General features: G+C 46.1%; 1 protein-coding gene across 1 annotated transcript; it reads right to left on the minus strand.

Annotated features, from left to right (window-relative positions):
- Positions 1-271: 271 nt before the first annotated feature.
- On the minus strand, positions 272-4,273 carry LOC135398547 (uncharacterized protein K02A2.6-like). Its single transcript, XM_064629943.1, has one exon. The coding sequence runs from the start codon at positions 4,271-4,273 to the stop codon at positions 272-274; it is 4,002 nt and encodes a 1,333-aa protein (XP_064486013.1).
- Between the last annotated feature and the right edge of the window lie 22,143 nt (positions 4,274-26,416).

Below are 26,416 nucleotides of genomic sequence, written 5' to 3' on the forward strand. Positions count from 1 at the left end.
AGCGGTAGATCCCACACCTGACAAGCGCGCTTCAACGCCTGCTGCGTGCCGAAATCATACCCGTGAACTCCAGGAAGTCTGGACTATCACAATGACGATCCAGATATCGTACTGCTTAAAGTTTAACGTTTAGATCTTGAGATACGTGTGACAGCTGGAAGTCTAAAGAATGCCAACATTAGACCTTGGGTTCCTGTTGGAGCAGTGTTTAATGTGCGACTGCCGCGGTCAGCTGAGAAACAGCTGATTGCCAGCTGAAGAATGCAGCACGTCACGCGGCTCGTTGTCCATCTTCCGTAACGTCGTCATCATCCACTACATCCCTCCCTCCTAACGTTGTGAATTTGAAGCGTGCGGGAGATCTCCGACGACGCACAGGATATCTTCTGGTAGGGACAGGGGGCCGACGATCAGGAGACGCCATGGACGACGACGCAGGGAGATCATCGTGAGGAAGTATCTCAGTTGGGTGCCGGGAGCTGAAGGCAAGACCCACTGGGAGATCTAATCGACCAGTTGGACGGGTTGTGCTCTCGACATCAGCATTTGGCACATCGTCCGCAGAGATTCTTCTCTTCAAGTGATCGGCGTGAACACGGCGGCGCTTCTTACCTTCCACGTCCACGTCGTATATAACATTACCTATGCGTCCCAAGACGACGCCCTTGATCCAGTGATGTTTTTGAGTTGGATCCTTTACCCAGACCTTTTCCATGACTTGGAAATTCCTGGTAGACTTGTTCTGTGTGAGTGGCATGACGACATCGCCACTTTCGCGCCGGGATGGTCGGGCCAGGTCTAGAGTCATCCTGAAGAGTCTCTTGTTTAGCAGCTCGCAGGGTGACTTGCCGGTCGACACATGTGGGGTAGCTCTGTATTTCGCGAGAAACGTTCCAACAGGCTCCTCCTCCTTCCCAGCTTGAGCACGACGTAAGGCTTGCTTCAGGGACCTTACGAAGTTTTCAGCTTGTCCGTTGGACTTGGGGTGATAGGGTGGTGTGAGAATGTGACGGATTCCCCGTAGCTCCAAGAAGGATTTGAAATCAGCACTGGTGAACTGTGGGCCATTATCGGTCACCAACTGCTCAGGGGTACCCCGCCGCAGGAAGATTTCTTGGAAGGCCTTCAAGGTGTCAGTCACAGTCTGACGGCGTACTTGGACAACTTCCGGCCACTTGCTATGAGCATCTATAACCACTAGAAAGTGTTTCTTGTCGTACTCCGCAAAATCGGCATGCAGTCTCGTCCAAGGATGTTCTGGGCGTTCCCAACGGTGTAGAGGGACTGGTTGAATGTCATCTGCGGTTGAGGCACAAGATTCACAACTTTTGACTTTGGCTGCGATGTCGTTGTCCAATCCAGGCCACCAAACATACGATCTAGCGAGCATCTTCATTTTGGTGAGTCCTAGATGCCCTTCGTGCAGCACATCCAAGATACTCTTGCGGTACTTCGGTGGAATGACCGTACGCATTCCCAGTAAAATGCAGCCGTGAGAAATCGACAGCTCACTTTCACGGTGTAAGCAAGCACGAAGTTCCGGCTTGTCTTCCCCAGCAGAACGACCTTCTAGTAAGTGATGGGAGAGTTGGGCAAACACCGGGTCCTTTGCCGTCTCTTCTGCGATAGCAGACGCCGTTACAGGAAGCATCGAAATCGCTTCTGTCGAAAAAAGGTTAACATCTTCCACGTTTGCTATGTTGTCAGTCGCTATTGCACGGCCGAAATCATCATCCGGCCCCTGTGCAAGTCTCGACAACCCGTCGACGTTTCCCATCTGATGAGTTGGCTTATACTGTGTGTCGTATGTATAGCCAATCATAATAAATGCCCACCGTTGCAATCTATTAGCTGCAGTGACTGGTATGCCTTTCTTTGGACCAAAAATTGTACTGAGAGGTTTATGATCCGTATATAGCGTAAACCGTCGTCCCCAGAGATACTGATGGAACTTTTTCAGTCCAAAAATGATGGCTAACGCTTCCTTCTCGATTTGAGCATAATTCCTCTCGGCTGATGATAATGTCTTCGAGGCATGGGCTATCGGCCGCTCCTTTCCGTCGATCTTATAAATAACCGCGCCAACTCCTTCTGAAGAGGCGTCCGCTGCCAAAAAGATTGGTTTGCGCGGGTCAAAATGGGTTAGAGCGTCGATAGACGTTAGTTTCTGTTTGAGGCCGTCGAAAGCGTCTACGCAGTCCTCAGACCAGCACCAAGGCGTGTTCTTACGAAGTAACTTATTTAGCGGTGATGACAAGTCTGCCAATCCTGGTATAAACTTGCTGTAGTGTTGGACCATGCCAAGAAACGCTCGCAATTCGGATACATTCGTTGGCTCAGGCATGTTCAACACTGCAGAAACTTTCTTCGGAGAAGGGAAGAAGCCTTTTGCTGACACAACCTGTCCAAGGTACTCCACTTCATCTTTCAGGAAGGCACACTTTTCCTCTTTCAATACAAAACCATATTCCTTGAGCCTTTTGAACACAGCTTCGAGATTTTTGTTATGTTCGTCATCATCGCAGCCCGTCACAATAATGTCGTCTAGATAGCAGGCTACATGATCTATCCCTGCTGTCACTTGCTCCATGGTGCGTTGAAAGATTGCCGGTGCCGAAGCGATCCCGAAAGGCATTCGGTTAAACTGAAATAAGCCCTTATGTGTATTGATGACTAGTAGCTTCTTCGCTTCTTCGTCTAGCTCCATTTGTAGGTAGGCTTCCGAAAGATCGAGTTTTGAAAACTTTTGGCCTCCATTGAGCTTAGCGAAAAGTTCTTCTGGTCTCGGGAGCGGATACTGTGTGATATCCAGTTGGGGGTTTATCGATACACTAAAATCGCCACAAACGCGCACTGCGCCGCTAGGTTTAGGTACAACTACAATTGGTGTCGCCCAATCTGAATAATCTACCGGCGTCAGAACTCCATTTTTGCACTGTCTCTCCAAGTCGTTTTCAACCAAGGAACGTAATGCGAACGGAATGGGCCTTGGTGTGAAAAACTTCGGGGACGCGCCATCTTTGAGTTGAACGTGCACTTTGACCTTTTGGCATCTGCCGAGACCTTTCTTGAACAATTCCCTATGAGTCTCTAAGGTATTAGTCAGAGAAGAGGGTACGTTATCCAGAGCTCCCACAAACAGCTTGTTAAGATCAACTCCCAACTTCTCAATCCATTCTCTGCCAAGAAGATTTCTGTGGAGAGACTCAGTAACCACAATCTCCAGGTGATGGGTTCGACCTTGGTATGCAACTTCTACCTGCCCTTGACCCTTGAGAGCAATTGGATTTTTGTTGAAACCTTGCAAGCTATACGAAGGTGGACTAAGCTTCGGCTTCCCAAGCTTTATCCATGACTGGTGATTTAGAAGTGTACGTCTAGGTCCGGTATCAACTTGCAGTTGAACGTCCTGTCCTAAAATCGTGCAAAGCACAAACTTGCCGTCTCTCTCTTCCGCGAGAAATATATCCGTGACAGCTTTGATTTTCCCCTTTTTCATCCTGGGGTTGTTCTTGCACATTTTAGCGATATGACCTTTCTTCTTGCACAAACGACACTCTTCCTGTCGAAATCGACACGCGCTTTCAGCGTGATTGAAGTTACCACATCGAAAACACCTAACTGGTTTAGAGTCCTTGCTTTTATCTTGCACTTTAGCAACGGATGAACTGCTCGATGCGGTTCCTTCTTCCAGCAGTCGCGACTCCTGTTCAGCAGAAAGTATGCTTTCCGACAGCTTCAGGGCAGCATCTATGGTAAGACCCTTCTCAAGAACTAACCTTGCCCTGAGTCTCTGGTCCCGTAGACCGACGATAAATGCCGTCAGCAACGACGAAGCTCGAATGTCTGTCTCAGACTCGTACTCACAGTTCGAGATAATTGCACGTAACCTCGTCAAAAATTGTGCCACCGATTCCGTTTCCGCCTGCTTTGCTGAGAAAAGCCTTGCTCTTTCGAACTCTTTAAAGCGTTTCGGCGCGTAGAATTCATCTAGTTTTTTGATGAGGTCCACAAACGAGACTTCCGTGACGTCCCTCGGCTGAACCAGCGAGTACAGTAGCTTGAAAGTGTCAGGTCCTAGCGACGTTATGAACAAGTTCCTCTTGTCGGTATCCGTCGCAATTCTGGCTACATCCAATGAAGCTTGAAACCTTATCTTATATAGCTTCCAGTCTTCCTTTGTAGGGTCGAAGGTCCCCGGTCCATGAAATCGATGCGTAGCCGATTCTCTTCCTTGGAACTGGCCTTCTGCTGCTGCGTCCAACGTAGTCATCTCGTCGCCACTGTGATAGCTGGAAGTCTAAAGAATGCCAACATTAGACCTTGGGTTCCTGTTGGAGCAGTGTTTAATGTGCGACTGCCGCGGTCAGCTGAGAAACAGCTGATTGCCAGCTGAAGAATGCAGCACGTCACGCGGCTCGTTGTCCATCTTCCGTAACGTCGTCGTCATCCACTACAATACGAGTCACAAAGTGCCGCGCAGATGCTTCAACAGCAACGTTTTGTCGCCCCGTTCGTGGACTAATAAATCACATTTATTTGTAAAACTAAGTCACTTACTTGTGAAATGTCGTCCCCGGTGCCTTGCCAGTACGTGCGCAGTACACCCATAACCACAGCAGGCGGGCATGACACCACAAAAATGCTACGCCAAGGCGCATGTAGAATATGCAGCTGAGTCGCGGACGGCAATGTTTTGAGCTTCGCAAGATGGCGGCCGGTGACCGTACGGTTGCACCCTCAATCCGCTATCCAGCTTATTACTATAGAGATCAGTGGTCGCGCCTTTGTGGATTGCCAACGAACTCGAGCATTCGTGCAAGGCCAACAGTTCGGCGAAGTTCAGGTTAAATATCGAAATTTTGTTGGCGTTGAGCTGAACACCGCTGTTCGCCGTACCGCACAGCATGCACAGCCAAAACGGACGCGAAGAACGCGTTTTTCTTTATTTCCTCCCCAGGTTTCTGCTGTGGCAGCCAGCGATATATAATAGAATCATGGTCGCGTGCGATGACAACGATAATCAAGGAGTGGAACGTGACGATATTTCGAATTCTCCAACTCCGGCGCTGTGCGACCGCATGATAAAAGCATGGGAAGGGTAACGGACGTGTTTTCGTTACCGTTTCCATTTACGTTACTGCTATAGTTTCGTTTCCGTTATCCGTTTCTGGTACCAGCTTTTTAATTTCGCTTCCGTTACGTTTCGGTTCTGTTTCCGGTAATGCAGAGCTATTACAGAGCTGCGGGAGGAGAGCCCGTCAGACCTCTGGTTTTCCAGAGCAGCCTGGTTTTCCCATATGCTGCTTCGGAGGCACACGTACACACGACACGAGTAACTTTACGTTGTTGGGATGCGGACATCTTACAAGGTTTTCTTAAAAAATGTAGGAACATGTCTTCAGTCACTCCGGGTCCAGCAACTCAAGACGGGCGTGCGTAATCTTCATCCAATGTCGCATTCATAGGCCAACACTCTCAGTCGTAAACAATACTGCCATAGCCACGGTCAAATTAAAAAAGTAAAAAACAAACAAATACAAATCGTATACTGTCATCCTCGTGCTATGGTGGAGTAGAGTGCGTGGAGCCTGTTTCTCACGTGTAGACCTCATGAAGTCATGAGGACTGGAACGAGTAGGTAAGCGAGGGATGCACCATCGAGATCCAGTATTGTGCTTTGTTTCCATGCTCACGTGTAGCATTTAGAGCGTTACTGGGAATGGAGTCATCAAAATACAAAAATAAAACCAAAAGTGACTCAAATGTCATCGCACAACACGAATAGCCATTACCCGAATTCAATACCGGAAGATAATTTTCATTTCCGTTTCTGTTTCCGGTAATGAAGGACCGTGGTATGCGTTTCCATTATCGTTATCATACCCAGTTACGGTAATATATCGTTTCTGTTTCCGTTACCATTACCGTTATCCTAGGACGACAATAACGCCGCAGTCATTGGAAACCGAACTAACTCCTGTTACAGACGATAGGACTCAAGCCTGACCCACGTGGAGCAATTCGCGCTACAGAGGTTATGAGGCCCGCGCGCAGATTTTCGCCGTGAAATGAAAGAAGCGCTGGAGACGAACGTCGCGGAAACAATCACGCGTGACATGCACAGTAATACAACATCGTCGAAGATCGTGGTTTTACTACGCCAATGAATGAGGCTGTTCCAAAGTACGCATTACTTTCAGGAACGATGGACTAACACGTGACGTCACGCGTTAGAGCACAGTGAAACCGTGGAGTTTCTAGCCTACACGACAAATGCGGAAGGCATTGCGAAGGCAAGAAGAGAGCACTTGCTACATTGGTTTTCCTTCTGAGATGTGCCATCAGTAAACCATCCCATACTCTGAAAAATGTCATTGCCCTTTACTTCTATTGTGTTTCACGGGCACTTATAACGCCAACACAAGTGTTCATTGTCCATGAAAGAGTTTTGAAGTGCAAGTTGTTTTTACGGTTTTCAGCTTGCCTCATGAGAACAGTGCAATATGTTTCATTGTAAAATAATTTGACCGTACATTTGCATACAGGCATGTATGCTTTAGAATACGCAAATACATTAATACATATTCTTTGTTAGCACTTTTCAAGTGCGTGTCCTCGGGCATGTTTCTAACAGCAGAACTGAACTGTGCCGACCATGCTAATTTTCGGGGCTTAATTGTTACTGTTAGAAGCCTTTATCCTATGACTGGATATTCGATATTCGAAGGTCACTTCGCAGTCAATTCGATATTTGCAGGTATTCGTATGTATTCACACACCTCTAATTTTTACTTATGTTCGTGTCTTGTGTTAGAATGTTCGTCGCCCTAAATGTGATTTCGTGACGTGTGCATCGCAAACCTTTGCAGCGACTACTGATGACTATTGCGGGATATTCCGCACTATTTTTCAGTTCGTTTCTTATTGCGTTTCTTCATCAGTATTGTTAAATTTTGCCTTATCTAGCATAATATTAAGGCTTCCCGTTGACTACTATGCAGTGCGCTTCGTCTATCACACGTAGGCGCTAAAGTTTACACTTCACTGGCTACAGTGATGACTGGTTATTAGCTGGTTGTATGCGTGTGTTGCGTTCTTGTCACCTCCCGCGCCGTGAATATACAGGGTGTTACCCTATAAAAGTCTACCCGTGCCGCCACGCCGTACTCGCCAATTACTCAATGCCGGTGGCACATTGTGCGATCTTCATATAAAGCTCATAAGGACATTTAATCTTGGTGAATTTCGAAGCGATTAAGCGCCACAACACGAAGTTATAACTCAAAACGTGAAATTCCCGTAGTCAAAATAATCAAGATGGCGGCGTTGAGAAGAGCACTTGCCATGCTGCTCCCCAGACGACGACGTGTCGCATATCCTGCCAGCCGGATGGAACTGCAGTTTTCATTTCGCTTTCGTGTAACTGTCGTATTTTGCTCAGAAGTAAGCAACGTGAGGTGCGAAAAATGCCGACGTACTCAGCAGACGACACCCAAAAGGGATGTCGTCTGCTTACTGAGAGGCGCCATCTTGGCTGTTTTGCCTACGGGAACCTCACGTTTTGCGCTATAACTTTGCGTAACGGTGCTCAATCACTTCGATATTTGCCATGGATGAATGTCCTTATGAGGTTTATACGTAGACAACGCATTGTACCGCCTGCATTGAGTAATTGGCGAGCACGGCATGCCGACGCGGGGAGACTTTTATAGGGTAACACCCTGTATATAGTGTTGCTTAGAGCTCTGCACGGGCCAGGGCCCCCAACCCGCCCATACCCAGTTTTTTTTACTGGGTGCTCCGAACTGGGCCCGGGCTGACAAGATATGCCAGAACCCCGGGTCGGGTCGGACCCGAGAAATATGTTCCCGTGTGCCCGGTCGAACCGGGCAAACAAAGGGCGTTGCATTATGCGCATGGTTTGACCATCTAGAACCTTCCCAAAGCGTGTTGCTCATGACTCCTCACATCTTCCACCGTCACGCTAGCAGAGCTTGGGTAGAGGGGTAGCGACTGGAAGAATGAGTCCGTTCGCACAAGTCGCAACCCGCAAGCAGATACCGCTCTCTATAGCACCGCTTGCTCTTTTCACACATGCGCGGGCACCTGTCACTCTGTTTTCCTCCTTGCTGGGGCGAAGAGACAAGGAGGATTATTTTAGCACACGGACCCGGCGATCTCCTGGAATCGCGGGCAGTCCTGGAACGAAGGGGCATAGTTGGGGAGGGGGTGGCGTGGGGTCTAAACGCTTCCGGTCATCGAGTCAAGAGATCCAACCGGTCTCGTGACAGGCGAGTCAAGAGATCCAAAGCGTCAAGAGATCAAACCAGTCAAAGCGCCATACTGCTCAGGATCACGACAGAGAAGAAAGTCTATCCCTTACCGTGTTCATCGCAGAACGGTTGCGCTCTAGTATTAAGGCTACAGTCTCACGGTAGCCATCTTGAATTTACTTACGGACTTCCTACGGCGGGGCGCCAACGTCGCGGTTTCCGTGGATGACCCCGCTAGGGAGAAACGCGCGTGGGGACAGCTGCTGACTGGACCATTTGACCTTGAGTCCCTTCTCTATGCTATTGTACCCGGTGTTTATACGTGTGTAGAAGGGACGATTGTCTCGTAAAAGTCTTCTGAAACTGTCGTGCAAGACGGCGAGTTGATTTTCGTGCTTTCGTCTTTTGAGTAGCACGGGGGTAGCTGTCGCGCGCGTAGCATGTGACGAAGACTGTGCAAAATATAATATATTTCAGGTATATAAAAATATATATCTCAAATGCAAAATGGTCAAACAACCGTCATAAAAAATGGACGCAAATACTAAATAATTGCAGTCAGCTGTGAAGAGTCTGTTCACGTGCCGATCGGTAGCAGTTTTATCTCAATACAGCTTACAGAAACAGGATTTCTTGAAATGAATTATGAAATTACCAGTTCTGTTGAAACTAGAAGTTCAACCCAAAGTGCGCACACATAATGATAAGAATCAAAGGAATGGCATAACCGAAGTAAAATAGGGAAGTCGACAATTATACGCTATGTAACCTGTCCGTATTCGGCATAGTAGCGGCTGTGACTATAGTAGGCAGTGGCGTAGCCAGAACTCCAAGGTAGCGGGGGCTCGATACGAAAACTCGCCCCCCCCCCGCTGATCCTGTGTCGACAACACACACATACTTGTGCACACTGCAAACTGAGGATTAAAAAAAAGGAACGAAAATAGTTGATTTAGACGTTCACAGTACGATTACATATATAGGCTGTCATGACCAATGAGGTCGTGTCACGAGATTGGAAGTATTTTGAAAAGCTCATACTTTGAAAACCATTCAGGAGTGCTTCTTAGATAGACGCCATGAACTGCAAGAACTTTCGCGATCGTCACACTGGTCCCCCCCACATATATTATGTTCTCGGATTTGCACGATTTGTGTGGGTCGGTCCGTGGCTGGTAGAGGGGCTCGAGCCCCCCCCCCCCCCCCTAGCCCCCCCGTGGCTACGCCACTGCTAGTAGATGAAGATAACTTTTTTTTTGGCTGCGATTCGTGTTATCGCTTTGTGAGATGACGAGAGGTGTGATCTTTCGCTACGAAATGTGGTCATTTCACTAGTTTATTTCGGTCGTCTCCATCGCATTACGCGGCGCTGATTGCCCACAGTTTGTCGTGAGACGATCGTCGTACTTGCGAGTAAACGAAGGATCCGTCTACAGACTTCAGAGTTCAATCCAAGAAATTGCATTTGCATTGCAAGATAGTTATCGTGCGACAAAAATTCCTCGTAGCAAAATGGATGCGACAGCACTCCTTCCCCTTGCCTACATAATAAACATTTACCGTGGTGCACTGGTGCACCCTCCTTCCATGCTCCGGTTCTTCGTTCAGTTCCCCCACATGTAGAAAACAAAGAAACTAGTTGGAAAGAAAAAGGAACGAGACAAAGACGCGCGTGCTCTGGGGAAGGGGATTGGCTTATATTCTTTTCTCTCTGGGCAATAGTATTCACGCCTAGCACTGACAATTGTTTTATAATTTATATATTTATTATTTATTATTTATAATTATAATATTTTTAAGTGGCACTGGGAGACCGAAGTTGATTCGTCATGCGCAGCGAAGGGCGCAATTGTTATGATTCGAGCCTATTGTGATAATTGCAGTTTCATTGTGATAAGTATTATAATAATAACGAATACAGTTCTATATGACATTTGACAGCAGGGCTGCTTGTCCGTCGCGTAGCGAAAAGATTGCAACGAAACAGCTGTTGTACGAAATGCCGACGTTCATTGTACACGCACGCATTGCTTACTAGGGGAAAAAATAGGATACTACGATTTTTAGTTCTGTCCACAACAGTTGTTTCGATCCAAAGCCAATATGTTACCCTGTGGAAACCTTGCAAGAATGTCACAAATACAAGCGAAGAGACCCTCAAGAGCCAAGCTCTAAACAACTTTGTTGCGTTCCCCTGTGATTCTCTCTTACAACGAGAAATGAGATACAACAACCGAAGTAATGTCAATGCGTGCTCATTCTCGTTGTTTTTCCTCGGTCGTTCGTCCTGTGGCCATGTGTCACGTTGACCCGGTTGCAGCAGCACAGTGGATGCCAATCTCCCGTGAGGTGGTCTATTTCCAGGTCTCGCGTAACGGACTGTTACACTGGTTACACACTGGTCATTTCAGATCTATCTACGTAGCACTACGTAGAAGGTAAAGAGCATGTTGGTTGGAACTCATCAAAGGAAGACGTCACCTTTGTCGAGAAACACGCCCTCGGGTAGGTAGGGAGGATTTGTGTCAAATAAACCTGGGTTGCTAGTTGAACTAGCCGTCCGTGTCTGTCGTGTTTGTCCACCACGATGCGTCGCCGAGAAAGCACGAAGAGCGCTGTCGTCACTTCCGCACTTCGTTCGCAGACCATGGCGAGGAGGAGGGAGGAGGAGGAGTGTCGTTGGGAGGAACCCGAGAGGTCTGCCTGCCTGACTAGGCGACCAGCTCCGGTGGCGCAGCGGTAACGCGTGCGCTTGGAGACTGGGAGGTCCGCGGTTCGAATCCGCGGGCCGGCTGTGCCGTCTGGGGTTTTTCCTGGGTTTACCTCAGATGTGTAATAGGCGTATGCCGGCACAGTTCCCCTGAAGTCGGCTATCCTCCCCCCGAGCGGATTCCGCTTGTTCTTCCACTTTCCCCTCCTCCTCTCCACCACCTTTCCTTTCCCGAGAAACATGCCGCCTGATCAGGCAGGCAGACCTCTCGGTTCCTCCCAACGACACCTCCTCCTCCTCCTCCCTCCTCCTCGCCTGACTAGGCGGCATGCTTCTCGGGAAGGGAAAGGTGGTGGAGAGGAGGAGAGGAAAGGGTGAAGTGGAAGACCGAGTGGAATCCGCTCGGGGGGAGGATAGCTGCGTCCATGGGCCGACTTCAGGGGAACTGTGCAGGCATACGCCCATTACACATCGGAGGGAAACCCAGGAAAAACCCCAGACGGCACAGCCGGCCCGCGGATTTGAACCGCGGACCTCCCAGTCTCCAAGCGCACGCGTTACCGCTGCGCCACCGGAGCTGGTGCAGACCATGGCGCAGACGATATCCCCAGGGTTCAACTGATTTCGGTATTATCGCTGTTGAGTAGACTTTTCATGCTGCTCTCATTTAGTTTTGAGCAACGACCGCTCGTCAAAAACGCTTAGGAAACGTTCCTGGTTGGTTTTCCGCGAATCTGCAGTTGTAAATGTAGAAAGGCGCGTGTAAACAAAGGGAAAAATAGATTTCCCCCATTTCCTGTCTTTTTTCTTTTTTTCGCTAATAGAAAAATCGGGAACTCAGACTCGGTGAAAAGCATGCCGACAAATGATGTTCGTTGTGCTTTGTTTCTATGATGTTGTTTTACGCTTGATACACATAACCAACCAGCCAAGCAAATACAGTCGACACTACAGTACGAGAATACAGTAGCATTTTAGTAGTTATATTATTTTTCTCTTTGGAATGCAGCGTACTGAAGAACGTAGACCGGGACAACGTCACACGCGAAATTGGTACATTAGGGAAACGGCACAGGGACATGTGACGGGGTTTTCATTTCGTCATTTCGACTGGGACATTTTACCCAACGCCGTTTCATCGAACGCTGATTTATCATCCCTTGCCTTTCGTCGTCCCTCGTCTCGGGATTTTACTGTCACGCAAAGACAATTCTCCAAAGCATCGGGGTGCACAATCGGTTATGAAAAGCAGAAAAGCGTGAACGCAAATACAAGATAACGTACATCTGGTAAAATCGTCTGTGATCTTGTCAGCCTGCTGGCCGGCATCAGCCCCACGCCATCATCATGTCTTTATGTGCGTGTGTTGTTGTAATCTTGTATTTTGTTTCGTTAGAACGGATGCCCGGAAATGTTTTCTTCCCTATCCCGCAATAATTATACTTTTAGCCACTACACGAGGAGTTCCTCGTGACATTCGCACTTTAGGAATTAGCTAACTCTGAAATTAGCCGCAGGAATACCGCTGGTAGCCTGAATAACGCGGTCAGTCGGGGACATTTTTGGGGCGGGAACGGGACACTTCGGTGTGGAAGTTTCGGTGTACGGACTTTTTTTTTCGGGGATATTGCTTCCTCCAACCATTCTTCGCTGTTTGCGAAGGCAACGCCGATAGCTACTGTCATAATAATAATAATGCGAGGCTTTACGTCGCGAGACAACTGCGATCAGTTACTGTCATGAAACAGGTTCTCCGTTCATGAGCTTATCCCCTTTACGGTTCCGGGACATTTGATCGAACGCCGTTTGGTCGAAAGCCGTTTGATCGAACGCAGGACATTTGGTCGAAAGCCATTTGATCGAACGCCGTTTGATCGAAACGGCAGCGGTCGTTTGATCGATTGTTTGAATTGGTTCACTTGGCGTGTCGAAAATGACAAAAAAAGACAATGAAAAAAAAGCTGCAGTTCTAAATGCAGTTATCCTAAGGAACATTTAACTTTGTGTAATATGCTTCCCCGTAAACACATTCCTCATGCTAACCCACTTTTTAGTGTCCAAAAAGCAGTACAAGGGTTGGTCACCGTTAACCCGTTGGACAACCGAATAGGTTTTTCCGCTCTGACACATGGTGACTAAACATGCTGTACTTGTTAATCCCCAACCCCCTTCCCCCCCTTCGCTTTTGTTTGGAATAGCAAGCCGACCCTCGTCTGGCTGACCTTTCCTTTCTTTTTCTTAATAAACATATTCCCCCCCCCAACCCTTTGTGAAATAATAATAGACGTCAAGTATTAAACATTTTGGCAAATGAATTAAAAAATAAGTAAATGAAATTTTTGATGTTTATTCCCGTCGAATGTGAACAAATTTTAACAGTGGATTATTGTTTGTAATCAACTGACCACTGTATAGGAGAAAGAGCAATTTCAGTTTATTTACTTTTCGCCTATGTGCAAGTGAACCTAAATTTAGTTCTTGCAACAGACATGTAACCGAAGAAGTCCTTCGAAACTTAGACAAGATTATAAGGCAGCAGATCTTTGTACTTTCTCTCTTTCTTCGGATATCGTGCATGTGTAGTGATTCGAGGCTGCAGATGCATAGGCTGCTCTCAACCTGGGACAGCTTTTTCAATATGTGTCCTACTGATTGGTAAATGACAAACGCCTGCAACTAACCAGTGGTCTCCCCTCTTCGGCTGCAAAAAGCAAAAAAAAAAAAGAAAGAAAGAAGAAATAAAAAAGCAGAGGACACTGATTGCCTGCTCCGTATGCTAGAGTCAAAAGTTACAGAAAAAGTGGAGAAGTTACAGAAACAACACAGTGCATGCAGCTTTGAATTCCCTTCGAACAAACGTCTTTCGAACAAACGGCGTCGATCAACCGCGGCTTTCGATCAAACGGTTTTCGACCAAGCGGCGTTCGATCAAACGCCTTCGATCAAACGGCGTTCGACCAAACGGCGTTCGACCAAATGGGCGGACACCCCCCTTTACTATATACTGAGCCTATACTGAGATTATGACAATAACGTGAAGGTAATGGCAAATGCTATGAGCACGATATGGAGAAATGCAACGAAATAAAAGCAAGTTTCTCACAGACACGTAGCTGATTGACGTACTGTCACTATGACTTCCCTGAGAGAAACATGCGACGCATATGACACGCTACTGCTATTTCCTTTTCATGTTCAAAATCGAAAATTCTCTTTCCACACCCAAGGTCATCGAGTATAGCTTTAGAACAGGTTTGCTAGCCAATTTTAGATAGCTTTTAATTAGGACACCCAAGTACTCATAACGTTGTACTCGCGCGCTTTAGCCCGAAGAGGAAAAGCCAGTTCGCCGCGTGACTCAGAAGAGGCACCCGAACATATGTATGTATATCCAATATCTTGTACATCCTCGAAGGAGGAGCAGCAGTCGCCAAGCAAAGATGCTCCAGAGCAGTCGTCTGTTTTGAGCATCTAGACGAGCGAGACGTTGCCTACACATTGAGCACGCGACGATTACGATATCCCGCGAAACGTTCGTCCTGAGTGTCAGCTGGATAGACTGCTTGGAGGGGACCTTGCCCCAGCATGATAAAGTTCCGAGGGGCAGTGGGGCAGACACTCAAGCCCCCACGTAGTTGTGTTAGTGTATATCACACAAACAAATGTCGTTGATTAACAACGCAGTGTGGGGTTGGTATGACATTTCAGACGCGATGGAGCTACGACAGACGAGGACAATTTCTTGTTCTCCTTTCTTCTTGTTTTTTTTCTTACAAACAAACAAACAAACGAACAAACAAACAAACAAACAAACAAACGAGGACAATACGGAAAAGGCGGTGCGGTGCCTTTCCGTCCTTTCCGTACTGTCCTCGTCTGCCGTAGCTCCGTCGTGTCTAAATGCCGTTGATCACATATTTTTCGCGGCACCCTTCCTTTTCTTTTCTTCTTGTCTTGATGGGAAAGTTATGCATCAACTTGTACAACTTCAGGAAGGTGAATTGCATTGTTGCATTCTTGCTGATACGATATGCCATGTAAACACTAGGGGTTTATTTAGATTTTTCCAAAGCTTTTGATTTTATTGACCATTATTTATTGTTGCTAAAACTACAATACTGTGGAATTCGTGGTGTCGTTCTTTCTTTGTTATCGTCATACTTGTCAAATCGCACTCAGTATGTTTCGATGGGCAACCACTCTTCTACAGCCCGTAAAGTAGCGTCAGGTGTCCCACAGGGCAGCATCCTAGGACCGCTGCTATTTAATATATATATTAATGATATCGTAAATGCCACTGAGGTCGGAGATTTCTACATCTACGCCGATGATACAACGATATATTTTTCAGGGACGAATTTAGCTACGGTAGTGGATAGTGCAAATGTTGCTCTCTGTGCTATAAATGAGTGGGCAGTAAACAACCGTCTTCTAATAAATACTGATAAATCAAAAGCGGTATTATATAAAGCAAAAAACAAACCCATGCACTGCACGGTAGATGTAGTACTGGGAAATCAGCAAATAGATGTTGTGGATTCCGTAAAAGTCTTGGGTGTTGTTTTCTGTTGTTGTTCTGTTGTGTTCTTGTTGTTTTCTCTGCTGACCTATCCTGGACTAAACAGGTTGACTTAGTTTGTAGCAAAATTTCAAAAGTTTGCGGTATCTTGTCTAGGAATCGACTTCTTTTCCCTGTACAGGTGAAACTTTTGATATATCAGTCACTTATTCACTCCGTTCTCTGTTACTGTAACCTGGTGTGGTGTTCTACTGGTTTGGTTAACTTAAAAAAGATACTCATATTACAAAAGAGAGCCGTTAGGATCATAGAAGGTGTCTCCGTTTACACACACGCTGAGCCCCTATTTGAGAAGCTAAGGATTATGAAAATTGACATCCTCTCTAATTACACTCTCGTTAGGTCGTACCTAAGGGCCCTTCGCTTAAACAATAGCAGATGGTTGTCGCTGTGCAACCTTGACACAACTACCAGTCGGCAGACACGCCAAGCACATCTGTGGCAGGTACCGCCAATAAGAACAAATTACGCCAAACAATCCTTAACTTACAGACTTACCATTGTTCTAAATAGCTTCTTGAATTCTAATATTGATGTTTCACAGATGTCCTCAAGAAATCTGAGAAATATGTTTTCAAGTCAACTGAATTGATAAACTTGCATTTTGTCGTTCTGCATGTGTGTAATATTATTCCTTTTCCTTTTTCTAAGTGAATTTCATTGATAGCCTTGTATCCGTTATCTCTACTGCGCATGTTGTATCATGGCTTTCAAATATTTGCCTATATTATTTTCTTTTGTTTGACTCCGCTGTTGTTTGCACCAAATGTAGGGTGGTACCGCCCTAGTCAAGCGGCTTCTGCTGCTTTTTGGCGTACCACCTTGTTTTGTGTTTGACACAAACAGAAATAAATGAAATGAAATGAAATGAAATGAAGTGAAATGTAAAACAGTTGACATGGTTACAGATATACCATGTTTTTATTTTTATTTTACGAAGTTATTTAACTGACTAACTACTAACTACCACGTTTTTGTGGCTTCCTAAGAAGAACTATTAGGTGGGAAGCCACATATGTAAGGACGCGTACATGTTCACTTGCAAGAGGCAAGGACGTCGGCAGGTGCACTGAGAAAAATTTCTCTGTTGTTTTAACAGGAAAGTGCTGAAAAAAAATAGTCCAGGAGTCCTGTTAATATTTACATAGGCCTGTTTCAATAAATTTACAGGGGCTGTTGATATAACCGGTATTGCCTGTTGTAGCAACAGGCTTTCCTGTTGTTGCATTATAACAGGTTGATGTAAATTTTACAAGGCCCCAGTTAGATATTACATGCTAGTTCTGTAGCTATATCAAAATTACAGTACTCTGTCCACTGCCTTGGAAGGATTTCTTTCTACAGGCAAGAAACTCTGCAAGAAACGTGGTGAAGTCCATGACAAAACCGTCAGTCCTAGAACTGCTCGTCTTTATTGAGGATCTTCCTGTAGTTTCATACACTTGCAATCATAAATTAACTCTTCTCATGTGCAGAGGGGCTACTCTGAGGGTCTATTCAAGCATCCAAGCATTTGTTTGATGCTGCTTGATACCCCCAACAAGAGAATCTTCTCTGTGCTCGAACAATGCTTCTTGTGCTTTCACGTAGCTCCCACCGGTTGATAGATCTCAAGGAAGCATCTGAAATGTATACCCCATCCAAAGTACAGTATTAGCAAGAGCAAGTGGCACAAGTGACAGCGCAACCGTACACCTGTACTTTTGGGACTATGTACATAAGATGGACATTGTTCTGTCAGCATATGTTTGAGGGCTGTATAGTCCAGGGTACTCAAACCATATGTGCAATTTGCCATTTGGGACAGTTTTGTATTCTGTCCGTTATAGTTAGCAGGAAAAAGAAAATGTCTGCGCAAGTTACACATTGTAGGAACCTATTCCTCAGCACATTCATGATCTCTCCTATGCTTTTCCCAGAAGTTTTTGCATGGGAGAAGTTTTTGCACCAATTGATAATATGACTGGCGTGGGTGGAAGAGCGACACCCTGCAGTGGTTCTCCTGCCTGAAACGTAAAGTGCTCTATTACAATGTGCTCCATAATACAGCAAAGCACTCCTCTTCAACAACACGATCTCAGCACATAACTTAACAATATGACTAGCGTGGATGGAACAGAGATATCCTGGATTAGTTGTCCTGCCTGGAGAGCAACGTGCACTGATATAATGTGCTTTATAATGCTGCAAGCACACATGGCTTCATTCATGCAATCTCAGCACAAAGCTTACCTACAGGAGAAAAGCACTGAGAAGAGAAAACGGAATGTGAAGAAAACGCTTCGCATTGCATTCAGACGCAAAACATGGAAACTTATACTTGCTGACATTAAGATGTTCCCCCCTGTGATGTCTAAAGTAACTCGTACGTGAAGACATCGATGTTGCAGCTTACATTTGTTCGTCATCTGTGAAAAAAGGAATAAAACAAGAACGTGTAACCGACATGAAGAATTATGGTACCCTCAACAAAAAGGCGTGAATATCATATTCCGCACACAACAACAACAAAAATAACAAGAATCACGAGCACAATACAATACCAACTGCATGAACGCAACATTGCTTTTGCTGCCATGCCTGACGTACCAGTTGAATGGTCGTAGCAACCGACATTACGAACACGACAGCGTCTGCTTTTCCCCTGCGGGGTAACAGGTAGAAAACACGATTTCCTTATTCTAAGCAATGTATGCGAAGAAGCCCAAACTATCACTCCATTACCGGAGTATTAGCTGCAACAGACTTCCACCACTACAAGAACAGAAACTGCAGTGTACATACCAACGCTTCAACAGGACCACAGGGCAGGCGAAGAGAAAGGCGAATGACGGGTGCCGCGGCGTCCGTCGACACTTTGAAACGTTCTTGCGCTGTTCCTGCTTCAAAGCAATAACGGTGTGGGCGAACTGTCGAGTTGGGCGAGTCCTGCTTCCAACTTCTGTATCTAGGTTCTTCTGCGGGGCTACCTGACTGCTGCAAAACAAACTCCGACTCTCCGCAGCGGAGACCGCCTCAGCGACCATTTTTGTGCCGATTGACTGAGCAGCCCTGTTAAACCGGGTCTACAAACGGTTCTGTAAAATTTTACATCAACGGTTCATGTAAATATGTCTGTTTTTCAACGAAATTTCTTAGAGTGTGGAAGGAACGTTATACGGAAGGTTTTCGAGATCGTGCAATGCGAAAGACAAGAATACATAACACAGAAGTAGTCCCACAGCATATCGTTAATCTAATTTTATGAATCCCCCCCCCCAAAAAAAGGTAAATTTTATCACAATTTGCTGTTTCTTGTTCTCTCTCTTTCTTTTGTTTTTCTTTTTGCCATAAAAAAAGGATTTGACCGACAAAATCCCCTTGCCTACATAACGAATGTTTATCATAGTGCAGACGGTACCTGAATTCAGTCATACGCGTTACATTACGGCACACGATGATTCGGGGACGGTTTTTTCTTTTGTGTGTTTGCGTGTGTTGCTGGACACGTTTCCTTGTCGACAGACAGTGCTGTGCGTAGCGGCGCTACTAACAGAGCAGCTCTTTTCGCTACTTTTTCAGTAGCGGAGGAGCGCTCGCGCTAAATTTCTAACCAATAGCGGAAAACTAATTCCCGCTACAAATTTTGGTAACGTGTCCGATGCTGCTACCGCTACTTTAGTGGGCAAGACAAAAGAAGTAACTCGTATTCCACGCCATTTCACTTCGACAAGGCAGTATCCGTGTCACAATCCGGCATGACCAAAGTGATATTTTCTAATTTCTGTACGCTCTTATTCTGCCTAGAATAAAGTTCAGAGCTGGTATCGACATTTTTCGTGCTTATTGTTCCTGCATAAAACAATATTTTATTGCCTAAGCGTTGTGTGGGCTCTACTCATCAAGGTTACATGTCCGTCAAAAAATATCTTACGAGGCAGCTTGGCAGTAGCGCCGGTACATATTTCCTTCCGGTAGCAGTACCGCGCTACGTTTCGGAATGAGTAGCGGCGTTTCAGAGGAGTAGCGAATAGCGGTACTCCGCTACCTAACTGCCGACCGAAGGGACAGGACGCAGGCAAGCTGGTGCATAACCCGGTTCCTTCCGTTCGACTAGAAACAATGAAGCAAAAAATAAAAAAAGAAATAAAGGAACAACACGAAGAAGCGTGTGTTTGGGAGACGGAAGAGAATTAGCTCGTAGCCTTTTCTGTGTTCACATTCATTGCCTAGCAGTGACAATTCTTTTGTAAGAGCCTGCTTGTTGCCCCTAACAGCTTTATCTTACACGCAGGATGTCAGTGACACTTGCAGTAACCGTATAAGAACCGCAGTAACCGCAGTAAGAATATGATTCAGCATGCGCGGCGAGGTGTGCAACTGTTCAAACGTATTGCGATAATTAGGTTCATTACGATAATTATGTTGATGATACCGATTACAGTTGTATATTCCCTTGAGACCATGGCTGCTTGCGCACCGAAGATAGTGCTGCACGAAATGCTACAGTCGTTCATTGTACCGCTAGATTTGGTCCACAGGCACACTATACACGCACGTATTGCTCTCTAGGCGCAAACATAGGGTTCAACGATTTTTAGTTCGTTCACAACAACGATTATGAGCCAAGGCCAATACGTTAGGCCGAGGACACGTTGCGAGAATGCGAGAAAGACAAACAAGGAAGCACACAAGAGACACGTTTCGAATAACAGCCTTATGCGATCCCCCACGATTTTCTTTTACAATTAGACAGGTAGTACAACAACCGAAGGAATGTGAACGGGCGCGCTTTCCCATTATTTGTCTCGGTCATCTGTCCTCCTCTGGCCGTGTGCCATGCTAACCCGATTGCAGCAGGTCAGCGGTCGGAAATCTCGCGCAAGTTGGTCTATTTCCTGCTCTTGCATAACGTACTCAAAGCGTTAGGAGACTTTTGTGGGAGAAGAATCTATACGATAACTTTTCACGAGACCGCAGGACGTTGGAGAAGGTAAAAAAAAAAAAAAAAAAAGAAGAAGAAGACGAGAACATATGGTGAGACTAAAGGGATGTACGGGTCAAATTTCAGGTATGTTAGTACGGGCATTGTGATGTTGCTATGAACATACTGCGGAAGCGGCCATTCGCTTGGCGAGGGTAAAACAACGGGATGTGGCAGTGAGGCAACTGTAGCAAACATAGAAAAAGAGGAGATGGAACACAGCCATTAGAAATTGGTAAATGCATATATTGTTTATGATAAAATCCGGGTCAACCTGAACCGCATCACATCGTACGCTCTTGGATAGCCGCAAGTGAAAGTTGGCACCACTGTGGTAATCTGAAAAAGTCAAAATGCACAAAAACTTGTCAATGCTCTCATGGGCAGAAATGAAATATCGAAGTGAGATACACAGCAGAAGACAGTTCCAAACCTAGAGAACGCTGTCCATCCTCACCTTTTACTCCTGTGCTGTACCTCAGACTATGAAAAAAAAAAAAAATCATCGGGGGAGAGTCGTAATACAGGTGCTTCTCAGTCCTGCCTCCAGAGTCAAGGCAATGACATTAGACTAAGACCACTGATGCCTAAGACCATACAAGGGGGGGGGGGGGGGGGGGCAAAGGCCACAGTTTGGATTGTCTACGGGGAATAACAAATAAATAAGAGCAAGCGCACTGCACCAGTACAAAGTTACAATGATTTGGTTACAACTTACCGTTTCTCTCTCGCCAGCCGCCGACGCAGTTTGCGGACTGATTTCCGACCGCAACTCCGCGGTTTCCGAGGATTCTTGCTCGGCCGTGTCATTGCCGCGCGTTTCCAGTTTGTGCGAAGCGGCAGCAGAAACGATACCATGAACGTGCAGCCTACCGCAGTATCAACAGTTCAAATCAGAACACGACAGTCAGCACCTGTCAACACGGCGTGAATGAATGCGTCCCGCAGCACAGCGGCGGCACAGCCAGAGCAGTACGCAACCAACGTGGCGTAACGAACACAAGTGACGCAAGCGCCACCTTTCGCAGAATACTGGAGTTGATCACACGGTAGTTACATGCTCCGCCACGATGTGGCCACCGAAAATCCTGTATAGTTCGGTTTGGTCGGAACGTTTTGGAATGGCTTGGGAACGTAATAACCTGCGCTGTGCTCTTCTAATCATGCTGAAATTTTCAGCAATTGTTTTGCGCGTAATTGCCCATCCACTGCCACTTCTAGGCTGGTGTGGTGACATTAGAACACCTCGAAACAGGAAGCCAAAGAAAGGCATTTTTTCATGTTTTTCTGAAGGCGCTTCCGGATTATCGGCGTCATATATCAATAAGAGCGAGACGGTCCACCCTCCACGTATCACAGAGCAACACAACGCAACAAATTGTGCGCCGCTATCTGCTCTTCCTTTTGCGCCAGTTTCGTACAAAGACCACCCATAATCGGAGATATTGGCATGTTCCAGGCCTTATGGCACCGCAACCGCATGCCTGGCCGAAAATCGGAAGACGGTCCCCCAGAGTCAAGAATCATAGCTTCCGAATGACACCAGTTTCACCACCAACAGACGAAAATGAGAGCTACAGGTCTGGTACAAAGTTGCCTCTTTTTAAGAGGGGAGTGAGACCATAGCCTTAAGTTAGGGACTTTCGATGTTTTCTCTCTTCTTACCACATACGCACATACACAAAGAAAGGTAAGGGAGAAAATCCTGAGGTTGTGCTCTAGGTTACGGCGGCAAGTCCCTCTACAGGGCTTAAAGTTGCCTTTGCACTTTTATGTTCATTGGCCCCAAGCGCCGTCAACACGCTATGCCAGAACGAATGCTTGTTACCAAGAAGTTTAACTTACAAAGAATCGTCTTCTCGCGTTCTGTTCATTGGCCCTCACTCTTATCACGCTATTCTATTCTTTTACTGACAGACGTGCGGGAAAATACTGTCTGACCATACTTTCCAGCAGGGATGGGCGGTGTATAAATACATTGTGATTAGAATAGTATTTAAAATATAAATACATGTATTTATATTTTCTATTTAATTACAGACTTGAAAAATGTATTTATAGTTATATTTAAATACCAATTTTTGGGTATTCATTTTTGTAAATACGTTATTGATACTCCTAAATACGTAAGATAGTGACTCATATTACCCTGTATTTGATCTTTCTGTAAGAAGAGCAAAACAGAGTTTGGAGAGCCGCACAGTTATGCAGTGTTTTCGCAAGCACACACATGCGACAAACTATTTTAAATGGCGGGTTTTTCACTGTTGTTGCGGACAACGGTTGGGACCACCGACTACCTTGTTGTACCAAGCATCCTCGACCCTTTCTTTCTAATACGAGCCTTTCTTCATCGACACCTGTGGAAAGGTGTTCTCCTTTGCGAATCTGATTCTACGGCCGAACAGAAGATCTATGATGAGGCACAGTATTTACGGTAGTATTTATGGTATTTAAATACTGTATATGAAGCTATCTTTCGCACCCTGCGAGAGTTCATGATCAGACGGTTCGGCCATGTAGGGCGTCTGTCCACAACAGCAACTTGGCTCTTCGACTACGACTCTGCTGTGATACGAGCCGCAATCAACGTGTTTGAACAGCACAACAGCCGGCCCACCCAACGTGAATATATGTAGCCCACGCTAACTGTAGAAATAAACCCTAACACAAAGCGCTGTAAAAAAAAAGAAAAGAAAAGAAAAAAGACAGCTCTCCTATGACGTTTGTGTTACAAACAGTTGATCTTAATGCACCACCTGTTTTTAACGCAAATGTCATAAGAGAACTGTCGGCTTTTCTTTGACCACGCTATGTGTTAGGTACCATCTCCGTGGTTAGCATGGACATCCGGTATACATACATTCTAAATGAGGTAACGCATATGTAACGGTAGTACCGCTTGGCCAAGAGGTACATTTTTTAAAAAATGTACCTCTTAAAATTAAGAGGTACATGCGCCCTCACATGCGGTACATGTAACGGATAGCGCGCAGCGATTTAGGCCTACCCGTCGGGGTGGTTCCCCTCCACCACGATATATTAACAGCCCCAGGAAGCTACGCTGCACGATAAATATAACAAACAAATACCTTTATTCGAAAATTATATCCATTTCAGGATTGATGCTTGTCCATCGCGAGCGTGCATTGTCATGATGCACAAACGCCGAACACACGGGTCACAACATATATGGATGAACGATGACCACTGCGTCTCTCCTTCACCACTGCAGCTGCTCTGTGGTCACGCTTCTTTATCTCTTCCACACCTTTGGATAGCTGTTCTTCCCCAACTTCCGTTTCTTCCGCAGAACGTAACACCAACCACAGTAGACGATTGACTCACCCATTTACGACATCGCTTGACGTAACCTAGGAGAAAATACAATGTAAAAAAAAATCCAACAACCGAAATAGCTTGCCTGAAAAACATGCCTACTTGCTTGTGTAATCGAGGTGTAAAATGCACTCTCGGCTCCTCTAATTCACGCATCAACGTTCGTGCATGAAGCACAAAGTTCGTTGTCTCCGTCCCTCAGTCGTTGTGTCCAGCCTGCCGGTGATCAGGACCACTGGGAATCAGAGCGAAGATGAACGAAAATGCGTCGTGAAGACGAATAATTACTTCAGAGATATAATACGCACCTTAAATGACTTCAATCTTGAACGCGTCGAACGAATTTCTTCGAAGACCGAGCAGACTCGTCCTCGCTCCCTGACGTTTCAAAACAAACTGATTTGCAGCGGTTGCAAGAAACGAATTCTTCCCAAACATGCGATCCCTCACGGTCATGGGTTCTAGTTATTGCACTTCTTTGACAGAATGATAGTGCTCATTCATTACGGCACTGCTGCATAAGGGAATTTATAGACTGGTATTCGGAATCACACGAAATATTTTTGCAGCGCATGGATATCGTGAGAAGGCGTTCGTACTCATGCGCCGGAAACACGCGGTACACATGAGGTACAGCTGCTATAGATCGCGCTTAAAAGGTACCTAGCCGGTACGGATGGGTCTCGGAGCCCTTGTACCGTTTGAATTTCGCAGTGGTCGCGGACTGTACCTGCTGGTTGAGGACTGCACCATCATGTGTACCGCCTGGCCCAGGTGCGGGTCCTCTTTCATGCGGTACATATCGGGTGTCGGATTTAGAGTGTAGTATCATGATTATATATATTATTCTACGACCCATTCGCGAAAGACTACGGCTCGCCCGATCCGTACTGCGCACTTAATCGTATTTAAATGTTGTCTGCTTGTTTGCTTTAGAGGCTCGATGCTGCGCGTTCCGTTACGCAGACGTGGTGAGATCGGACTCAGGACGGTTTGTAGGGAGAACGGTGGTCTCACTCAACAGATGGTTCGTTCGAGTGAGGCGCATGCCGTTCGTTCGACCCACCCCTCGCTGCGCCGACGCCGACACTGACTGCCGTCCAAGAGAGGAACCGGGGACTCCTACACTCTTACCTGAGTTACTTCTATTGTTACTTTTAGACCGTTGTTACGTGTATTTAGAAGTAACATCGTCTCAAAGGAAGAGGTAACACAGGAAATTGCGAATTTTAGAAGTAAATTGGGTCTCGAAGAGCTGGGGTAGAGGTAACCTCTGGGGAAAACCCCTGTCTTCTTCTCGTTACTTGTACGTGTTACTTGTAGTGGGAGTCCGTTACGTCTACGTCGTAATGCGTTCGCAAACAATCACAGCCGCTTTTGATCGCTTTTGGTCACTCATCTGGCAACAGTTTACAGTATCACACGAGAAGGGACACTACATCGCGTCCTCGTGTTTTGTCGGTTGCATCTTTTGAAATGTGACGCCTCTGTGGCTGACAAGTTAAATCACGCTCGTGGTTGTAGATGTGCTGTGAACTGCTTCCAAATGACGTTTACAAACAAGGACTTCTGGGGAGTGCCGAGAGACAGATGCAAAGAGTGCGAGGACTGCAGGAAATACATCGTGGAGTCCGGCAGTCGTCATCTAAAATATGAATACTGTGCGCACAGCCCGGCTTCACATAACAGGATACGTGAAATAGGTAAGTGCGTATTTCATCAGGATCGTTCTAAGTAGATTCGCTGTTGGTTCCTGTCTTATGGCAAGTCATTCATGATGTGCTGCCTGCGCACGTGTAAGCTGTTGGTCGCAGTGTCAACGCTCGGCCTTAGCGCATTCTGATTTCTCTTGCCAGCTTTGCTCTCTCCATCGACTTTACTTTGTATCTCCCCGTGTTGCCTTCTTGTCCCAGCATCTTTCATACGCTGAATTGTATACGATACCTATAGAGCCATTTTGACATTGGGTTTTGTGTAATGAAATTTAACTACGAGCAAATTGTTTCCATTCAGCTTTGAAGAAGAGTGATAAGCGCTGTAGTCTGTGTGTCGTAGCAATGACAACGAAAAGAAACTGGATTTTTCGTAGTACATTGTTCTGAGAAGTATTTAGTTGTCTTATCGTGGGGTTATATTTTTCATTTCGTTTTTTTCAGACGGACTTAATCGATTTTGGTGTATGGGCTAATTGCTAAAAAACTAAAGCCTAGTCGATTCACTAATGAAACGATGCGCGATATGGAGTTCCTCATGAATAGGCATGACCAGAATTCAGGGACACGACACAGAAAGCCGGCTTCGCGGGATAGCAGACAACCATGCAAGAAAGCCGACTTGACAGATTTGCACGAGGATATGGGAGGAGGAAAAATTTGGGGAAGGACGAGGAGGAGAGATATGAAAGAGAACTTTTAACGTCATCTGCCCGGATATAACACTGTGGGCACGCGGGGCACGCACGAGAGCTCGTGCTCAGGTTAAAAAAAAAACGCAACGCGTGGCTCAGAATTGAAATATGCATCAAGCCTTTTCTGTTGGTTGAATGTCGT

Source organism: Ornithodoros turicata, chromosome 6, assembly GCF_037126465.1.
Source record: "Ornithodoros turicata isolate Travis chromosome 6, ASM3712646v1, whole genome shotgun sequence".
In the NCBI taxonomy this organism is placed as follows: domain Eukaryota; kingdom Metazoa; phylum Arthropoda; class Arachnida; order Ixodida; family Argasidae; genus Ornithodoros; species Ornithodoros turicata.